The sequence below is a fragment of the Branchiostoma floridae genome, chromosome 5 (assembly GCF_000003815.2).
Source record: "Branchiostoma floridae strain S238N-H82 chromosome 5, Bfl_VNyyK, whole genome shotgun sequence".
NCBI classification, from domain to species: domain Eukaryota; kingdom Metazoa; phylum Chordata; class Leptocardii; order Amphioxiformes; family Branchiostomatidae; genus Branchiostoma; species Branchiostoma floridae.
The window spans coordinates 12,869,836-12,878,593 of record NC_049983.1 but is presented as its reverse complement, the minus strand read 5'-3'; the positions used below and the strand labels follow the sequence as shown (position 1 = coordinate 12,878,593).

The window sequence follows — 8,758 nt, the reverse complement described above, 5'->3', positions numbered from 1 at the left end:
AATCCAGCGAAGTAGTTAAGAGTTTGGTGTCGGACGCGTTTGATTCTGAAAGTCTGAGATCTGGTCTACTGCTCCATGTCAAAATCTGGCACATTCTTCATTTTACTTACAAGCGACGAACTTAAAACGCGACCCCCTGCTGTTTTCCTTGAGCAACCTCTGACGTCACTCCGTGACGTCAGCGATGCCAACTTTTAAAGACAGTTTTCTACCGATGTGTAGCACCGAAACGACGGAGAGTGCACATACTTTCCCGGACAAGTTTATGGGCAGACTTTGCACCCCATTTTATCCGTTTTCAGAAAAGCGATGCCAGAAAAAAGCATGTTTTTAATGTTTCTGTATTATAACGCAGGTTCAATATGCATCTAGGCTTGATAGCCTCAAAATACAGTGTTTTTGACCTGACTTTAAACCGCTCCTGTGGGAAAAGTAACCATCGGAGACAAACCAAATTTGGATATATGGTAGATATGAACTTTTTAAGTAATAAAAATACATATTGAGAAAAAATGTCCCTCTTAAGGTTCCGGGTCGGAGTTCAAATCTGACCGGAGTTGGCGGAAGGGTGGTGTAATAGGCCGGAAGTGCGCTGTTGTCTCCCTAACTTTTGCTCCCTATGGCTTGGTGATCGTTATAGCTGAGCATAGATTTGTCGTATTTTCTGAAAAGCCCGTGGGTTGTATTGTTTTTGTGCGAGGAGTAGTTGGTCGGCCAGCGAAACCATTTTTGTATTAGTCCGCTGCAACGGTGATGCGGTTTTTTCGCCTGATGACCCAAATAGCGGCGTTTTTCATGCGATTTCGAAGAAATGACGTCATCGGAGATTGCAAAAAAGTTATCACATGGAATTTTTTTATTTTCATTTTACACAAACATGAAGAATTTAGCTTCTCTACCACGTAGGCCGTTATCCTGGGAAAATTCGTTTTTTCCAAGCAGCTTCGATCAAAAAAGTGTTAAAAAATTATAGTTTTCGGGTCCAAAATTAAAATTTTACTACATATTCTAACCAAAATAAAGAGGCAACAGACGGTACCGATAGGTTTGTCGGAAAGAGACAGTAGACGGCTTTCCGCCATATTGATTAAGTTTCGCGTCCTACGTTTACTAGCGGAACTGTAGCCCTTCGGCCTGAGGCTGCCCGCCAACCTCCGAAATCGTAAAAGAAACTCCGGTCCGATACCTTAATAGGGCGGCGCTTGTACCTTATATGACGTCATAGATGACGTAATTTCGACGCATTTTAAAGTTTCCATCAGATGTCGTTATATTGTGTAAAAACAAACGCCGTTTTTCATTTTTCTAGTTAAAAAGTCAGCATATTCATGTACAGACCCTAGGCGCCCCCCTCCCCCTTTTTCACCCCCCCCCCCCTTAGAACTACCATTACGGGCAACTTTAATCGATTCTGGCGGGCAGAATTTTCCAAAATCATATCTTTCTCTATGTCATTTGATTGGAGCCGACCTCTGTCGTTCACCTATCGCATATGTTCGCGATGCCGTTCATTAGTATGACTTAAATGGGCATTAAAGCTGAAATCTTGGTGTTTTAAGCCATAACTTAAGGAGAAACTGGGTTTACTGACTTTCGGCTCATAGCTCCTTAACGCGGCGATCTTTTTTTCTTTCGGTGGTATGTGGTAATAGCCTATTAAAAGCACTACACATCTTTGCCGCGCTTATTCCAACTGCCCGCTTCTAGCGCCGACAATAAGATCCAGTTTGTGCTTTGCACTGTGTAAGAATGCATTCTTGCACACATTTGGGGCGCATTGTGCTTCTTAAGGGGCCGTTCACGGCGAAGTAGTTAAGAGTTTGGTGTCGGACGCGTTTGATTCTGAAAGTCTGAGATCTGGTCTACTGCTCCATGTCAAAATCTGGCACATTCTTCATTTTACTTACAAGCGACGAACTTAAAACGCGACCCCCTGCTGTTTTCCTTGAGCAACCTCTGACGTCACTCCGTGACGTCAGCGATGCCAACTTTTAAAGACAGTTTTCTACCGATGTGTAGCACCGAAACGACGGAGAGTGCACATACTTTCCCGGACAAGTTTATGGGCAGACTTTGCACCCCATTTTATCCGTTTTCAGAAAAGCGATGCCAGAAAAAAGCATGTTTTTAATGTTTCTGTATTATAACGCAGGTTCAATATGCATCTAGGCTTGATAGCCTCAAAATACAGTGTTTTTGACCTGACTTTAAACCGCTCCTGTGGGAAAAGTAACCATCGGAGACAAACCAAATTTGGATATATGGTAGATATGAACTTTTTAAGTAATAAAAATACATATTGAGAAAAAATGTCCCTCTTAAGGTTCCGGGTCGGAGTTCAAATCTGACCGGAGTTGGCGGAAGGGTGGTGTAATAGGCCGGAAGTGCGCTGTTGTCTCCCTAACTTTTGCTCCCTATGGCTTGGTGATCGTTATAGCTGAGCATAGATTTGTCGTATTTTCTGAAAAGCCCGTGGGTTGTATTGTTTTTGTGCGAGGAGTAGTTGGTCGGCCAGCGAAACCATTTTTGTATTAGTCCGCTGCAACGGTGATGCGGTTTTTTCGCCTGATGACCCAAATAGCGGCGTTTTTCATGCGATTTCGAAGAAATGACGTCATCGGAGATTGCAAAAAAGTTATCACATGGAATTTTTTTATTTTCATTTTACACAAACATGAAGAATTTAGCTTCTCTACCACGTAGGCCGTTATCCTGGGAAAATTCGTTTTTTCCAAGCAGCTTCGATCAAAAAAGTGTTAAAAAATTATAGTTTTCGGGTCCAAAATTAAAATTTTACTACATATTCTAACCAAAATAAAGAGGCAACAGACGGTACCGATAGGTTTGTCGGAAAGAGACAGTAGACGGCTTTCCGCCATATTGATTAAGTTTCGCGTCCTACGTTTACTAGCGGAACTGTAGCCCTTCGGCCTGAGGCTGCCCGCCAACCTCCGAAATCGTAAAAGAAACTCCGGTCCGATACCTAAATGCGGAAGTCATTCGCATGACCCAAATATTCAACGTAGGTATGAGGTCTCCGAACTCTTGTTGTAGTTGAAAAAGTGATATTACAACAAAAAAAAAATGTAACCATGTCCGTAGTCGTAGAAGTGCAACTAGTTCGATAGTAAAAGTGGCACCAATGTGGTAGCCATAACGTCGGTAGTTGCCAACTTGGCATTGACATTGCGAAGTCCTTATATTACCCACAATGCATGCTGATGTCAGATTTTACAAAACTATCAAAAATGTAGTTGGCTAGTTGAGATTAAAATCTAACAGTGCTTTCTGAAAAATAAAAAGACAATTTAACCCTTTCATTTTTTTATGAAGCATACTGATGGGTTACAAATTTGTTAAAAGTTTTTAGATCAAGTAGCATTACTAGACCCACAACACAAAGTTTCATACAAGAGGCTTGCTATATATACAAATCGACATATGATGGTGTATTGCTTGAATGACCCTCGGTGGTACCGGGGTGCAGGCTTCAAACCTGCAGCCGACTGGCGTCGGAGCGGTTCAATTCCGCCTTTCGAGCGAATTCGAGTACATTTTTGGCCCCTAACCGCAGCCGAATTTTGTAGTTTTGGTATCTCAAGTTCAGGACATCCTTTGTTTCTTTTTAAATATTTGAGAGGATTTGAAATGTAATTTGCATAATTATTGGGGAAAGTTTATAAGTCTGCTCTGTTACATTGTAGGACAATTCCAACATTTGTAACTGAGAAAGTGAAGAACACTGATAAATTTAGATAAACATTATGCAAATGAGGGCCAAATTTGCATCCTAAATGAGAAAATGCTATAATCCAGTACTGTTGTAAATGACAGGAATTTCGTACTTGACTGGCATAATGGCGCATACCTAACTACTCAAACCTAGCTAAACAGAACAACAATAACGTCCTAAATCTATTTTAATACAGATACAGATGGCTGTGTTTTCAACTCCTCCGTCCATGGCAACTATTCTGATGGTGACAACCTCACTTACTCATGCAAGGAGGACTGGAACAGGACCAACTGCAATCTAGGTGATCAGTTACTACTATGTAAGAATCTACTGATACGTCGTGGTATCCTTATATTGAACACAAATATTCGAATTAGCATGACGTATAAGAAGAAGCTGTTGACAGTATAATAAGTTCTCCAACTAACGTGACTGTGTTTTCTGTGTAGAAATTGACGAGTGCAGCTCCAATCCCTGTCAGCATGGTTCGTGTACAGACTTCGTGGCCGGTTATAACTGTAGCTGTGACGCTGGGTGGGGAGGAGTCCATTGTAATCAAGGTAAGGCTGTTCTATATCTATTGATATGATACGTTTCAGTGACACGAATTTCTGAACATAGGTCTAAATGAAGTTTTCTTAAGTTCGACTTGTATAATCCTATAATGCTGGTATTGTAACGTTTTCCTGTTGTATCCAAATTACGCAGACATTGATGATAACTGTGCATCCAACCCCTGCCTCAACGGAAGATGCACTGATGCTGTCAGCAGCTACATCTGCATGTGTGATGAAGGATGGGCTGGAATCAACTGTGAACAAGGTACCACCTCGACTTAGTGTAATATGGTGTAGTGTACATATGGTTTCCTCATTGTATAAGTCGGGTATGTAGCAAATGAATCCTACTGTATAATCGTATGTCTTATAGACATCCCTCGTTCTATGAATCATGAATGAATCTAGATAGGATTTCACCGAACTAATCAGGAACGAAATCTACTTTATACTTCAGGTCCACCCACATTCTTGTTCGAACTGACCATCTCCAATGTGGAATTTACGGAGGAACTCAACGAGCCAACTTCTCAAACTTTCACATCACTCGCATCTGAGCTATCAGAAACAGTAAGATTTAGTGTGTTTCTGAATCCAATGATATTCACATTGAATTATTGAAGTACATTTATCATTTATTCTCTTGTATGATATGTATGCTGATATGATTTCTTAGAATAGGATGATACCAAAAAATATATTTTCAGCCAGGTATTGATCAATGGTATCACATAGTCGATTTTAACCATTCATTCGGGAAGGATGTCTACAATACCAGCCTTTAAGTGAAGTAGAGCGATTGCTAAGATCACGTCTGTTTTTGTGTTCCCAGATCTGGTCTTCGCTGAACAAGAGCCATGTTGGAGCTGACGTCATTAACATCGTCATCACCAGTTTCCGTAAGGGAAGTGTGGTAGCAGATTACTACATTCAGTTACGTCAGAGTACAGAGGTCACTGACAGGGAGATACAAGAAACACTTAGATCCGCTCTGAGGAACAGCACGGACTTAAACCACTCTTTAGAAATACAACTTGAGTCAATGTGAGTTCATCCAATTTTCTCTGTTACGTGTAATTAGTAAGTCAATAAGGCAGACTTTAACTATGCTATATTCTGTCCATTTTGAAAGTACATAATACCCATAGTGACCGCTGAGGTCCGTAAAAAAGTCACATAGTAAGAGCAACGATTGCACGTAATAAGAAATCAGGGAACCATAGTGTCTGCTGAAATGTTGATGCACATACTTCAAAGTAGACGTCAGACTTGACAAACCACGACTTTTTCAAGATGAAGTCTTAACATATCTTTTCATATCTGCCAGATGTGTGAAGGTGGACGGAGTCAGCACGTGTAAAGATGACGGGTCGCCACAGTGGCCACCGTGGGCAACATACGCCATTGCAGGGTGTGCAGGTCTGGCCGTCTTGGCTACCTTAGCCTTGATAGTCAGTAGAGTCCATAAAAGGTAAGTAATACTGAACTTTCCGATTACGACAGACGATTCAATGAGGAACAACGAGGCCATACCACTCCATGACGCTTACCCTTATTTCATGTATATTCGAATTTCTATGGATAAACTACGTTTTATCTACAATACACAAAACATTTCCTTAAACAGTTTGCCTGAATCCATGTAAAGCATAGGGAGCAAAGGTTACCTCGTGTGCTATGCCAACCCAGTACCCTATACACAGTCATCTTCTGATAAAGCCCGTTCGTTTACAGTGGTAGATTCTCGTGGGAGTTAGAGCAACAGAGCGACAGAGGCGACCTTGGCGGTGGATCCAACATGCCGTAAGTTCACTCATACTATTCACCATGAGAGGTCAGAAAAATAGGACAATTTTTAAAGTTGTTTTAAACCCCTTTGTTTTTGTTTTGTTTTTTTGTGTGTTTACAACGTTAGTACTAATGACTAAGCTCAGCAAAACTCCTCTTGTCATATACAAACGACAAAGTCCAATGTCGAAGTGTTTCTGGAGCTAGGAGTATTAAAGAACCTTTTACAATTTTTTTCAGGGAAACCAACCATCACATGAACCCCCTTTATAACATGTAAGTATACACTGTTCATATATACGTAGTGTAGGGAATTGGCATCATAATTACTGATCATTACTTCGATCAGAATATATATTTTGACTGAAAAATCTTTGAAACCCGATAAATTAACATATTGATCAGCCAGGTTTCGTTTCTGATTAGTCAACGTGGTGATCAATAATGTATTAAACATATCTTGTCTTCCAGATCAAGCAATTCTGCGGCATATGATCTCGAGGATGATGGTGGCACAGACGGTGGTACATAAAATACAGTAGTGCTCAAAGAGGTGTTCACATTTAGCTTTACGGAAGATGCATTACAAACAGTGTTAAGTGTTCAATAAAAATGACAACACAACAACGAGTCGTCCGCGTGTTTTGTTTGTCTGTGTTTCCTTGCTGGTCGCCCTCATCCAATGGGCAAAGAAGACAATTGATCTGACCAAGGAGATTTTATATAGACACAAGTCTATAACGACCTATAAACCTATACATATGTGACTTATTGTGCAAATGTCTTTTTATGATATCGTAGATTTGTCAACGGTTGATGGCCATGATTGACACCACACGTCCCCAGCAAGTAGGCATGGAGAATCGTGAACGTAAAGATTCTGAACGGTTTCGTAGCGTAATGGCCAATTAGACTTTAAGGTTTCATAGTATGTAGTAGTAAAATTAGAGAGTGAGCACAATTGATTTACTACGACAGGTCGCTAGAAGCGCTGAACCTTGAGTAAATTTACAGTTCGCCTGTGATATGGCCGTCGGTGATATTTGATCATAGTTTACATTAAATCGTACCAGTCACAAATATCCGTGCACAATGTTTGCCTGACTGGCACTGGGGCAGTAAGGTTATCCAATAGTACTAATCAATGATCACAACGTTCAACACGTTGACGCCGTGTTGGAACAGTTACATATCCATATTACGGCATCACATATTATGTACCCGTTCTGTCTAGCCGTGTTTTGACTAGTGCTTATCTTTTGATTACAATGGATACCTGTAATGTTGGCAATAATGTAAGGGGTCCAAACCATATAGCTCGTTCTGTTATGATTGGAATAGGAGATTAGATATGGACAATACGTCTATCTATTTGCCATTTAACTGCAAATTTAGTCAATGTCCACATTTTTACCTGCAAAAACAATATTGGAATAGGATGAATCACATTGCAAAACTCTATACATTAGCCTTGATAGAAGAAGGTTCTGACTGGGGTAAAAGTCTCTACCGTTCTTATCAGATAGTATCGACCAACTTTGTGGAGTATCGTACAGGTCACAAGACCTTTGGGTCTGACTGTGCGAAACTATGCCGGGTGCAATTTATGCATTGTGATATGTGTCTAAATCCAGTCTTCTGTGCTTAACGTACAACAGCAATGGTTCGAGTAATACTTCTGTTGGTGCTGTGTGTGATTGTCGCGTCACAAGATGGTAGGTAGAGATTTTTCAATGAAACTCGCGCATCTAGATCTAACAACTATGAAACGTCCGATACCGTCTTGTAACGCTAGGAAATTTGAGGTTGCCATGGTGTTAATTCGTCAGATCGCTGTTTATGCATTCTAAAGCCAAATGTTTTTTTTTTTTCAGGGAGCAACTGTAAGATTTATTTGTACAATAACTGCTGGTTCATTCCAATATTCGTAGTGAATTAGGAAAGCATGACAGGAAAAGACAGACATGTACAGTCGGTGTCGGGTGGGGTGGGGTGGGGGGGGGTGGCGGTGGCTACAATGATTGAAATCCCTATTACTACTAGAGATTAATGGCATTTATTTGATAGATGTTTGTAACATACATGGACATTGGGAACTATAAGAATATGAGAAATAGTGCGTTACTTGAATCTCTGAAATAATAAGATTACTCCATCCAACTGTCTGCAGATCGATTCATTGATCGCGAGCGACCTTTGTCGACACCCATGAAAATTGCAGTCAACAACCTTTAAAAACAATAGTCTGACGTTTATGAAGGTTAGACATCCAGGTAAGCAATATTCAAATACAATTCAATCTCTACAACTGGATAAAAAACGGATATTTACTTCCGGACGTTTCGAGTGACATCCATCACTCTTCATCAGCAAAAGCAGAATGAACTAGTCAGAACAATTCAATACCAGTACAGCTAACTAGAAAAACTGGTTTAACCACTAAATCGTTAGGATCATATGCAAAAGGTTACACAAATGTAAATCATGTTAGCATAGTTCCTATGGTCTGACAATACCATAGGAAAAAACTATTGTCCTTTGTTGTGCAAGGCGGGGTCCCATGTACTGGAAAGTACAACGACACCTACATTGGAGAAACCAGTCAACCACTGAAGGCTAGGTACAAACAACACTGCAGGGCTACAGCAAGTGGATTTCTTCTGCCATCTACCACCAC

The 8,758-nt window shown here is 40.6% G+C and overlaps 3 protein-coding genes and 1 non-coding gene across 4 annotated transcripts in view; all 4 read left to right on the top strand.

Moving 5' to 3' along the window:
• Positions 1–4,451, top strand: part of LOC118416186 (fibropellin-1-like) — a 25,342-nt gene extending 20,891 nt beyond the window's left edge. The window contains exons 15-17 of the mRNA XM_035821266.1: positions 3,930–4,037; positions 4,186–4,270; positions 4,445–4,451. Of these exons, the coding sequence (XP_035677159.1) occupies positions 3,930–4,037; positions 4,186–4,270; positions 4,445–4,451 (200 nt within the window). The remainder of the gene's footprint in view (positions 1–3,929; positions 4,038–4,185; positions 4,271–4,444) is intronic.
• Trnastop-uca lies at positions 3,455–3,542 on the top strand. The gene has a single exon. It is a non-coding gene; the product is annotated as a tRNA-Sec (tRNA).
• LOC118415524 lies at positions 3,895–6,678 on the top strand. The gene is made up of 9 exons (XM_035820199.1): positions 3,895–4,037; positions 4,186–4,296; positions 4,445–4,558; positions 4,751–4,863; positions 5,126–5,337; positions 5,621–5,764; positions 6,028–6,096; positions 6,322–6,357; positions 6,553–6,678. The coding sequence occupies exons 3-9, from the start codon at positions 4,519–4,521 to the stop codon at positions 6,611–6,613; spliced, it is 675 nt and encodes a 224-aa protein (XP_035676092.1). The 5' UTR covers positions 3,895–4,037; positions 4,186–4,296; positions 4,445–4,518; the 3' UTR covers positions 6,614–6,678.
• A 258-nt stretch (positions 6,679–6,936) lies between these two features.
• Positions 6,937–8,758, top strand: part of LOC118416185 (fibropellin-1-like) — a 30,801-nt gene continuing 28,979 nt past the window's right edge. Inside the window, exon 1 of the mRNA XM_035821265.1 lies at positions 6,937–6,952. Within this exon, the coding sequence (XP_035677158.1) occupies positions 6,937–6,952 (16 nt within the window). The remainder of the gene's footprint in view (positions 6,953–8,758) is intronic.

Bases quoted from the DNA above. Each gene is read 5' to 3' on its own strand.
- LOC118415524 (XM_035820199.1), top strand. From the start codon at position 4,519: ATGTGTGATGAAGGATGGGCTGGAATCAACTGTGAACAAG. The intron at 5,338-5,620 runs GTGAGTTCATCC...CATATCTGCCAG, and splicing joins GAAATACAACTTGAGTCAAT to ATGTGTGAAGGTGGACGGAG. The intron at 6,358-6,552 runs GTAAGTATACAC...CTTGTCTTCCAG, and splicing joins ATGAACCCCCTTTATAACAT to ATCAAGCAATTCTGCGGCAT.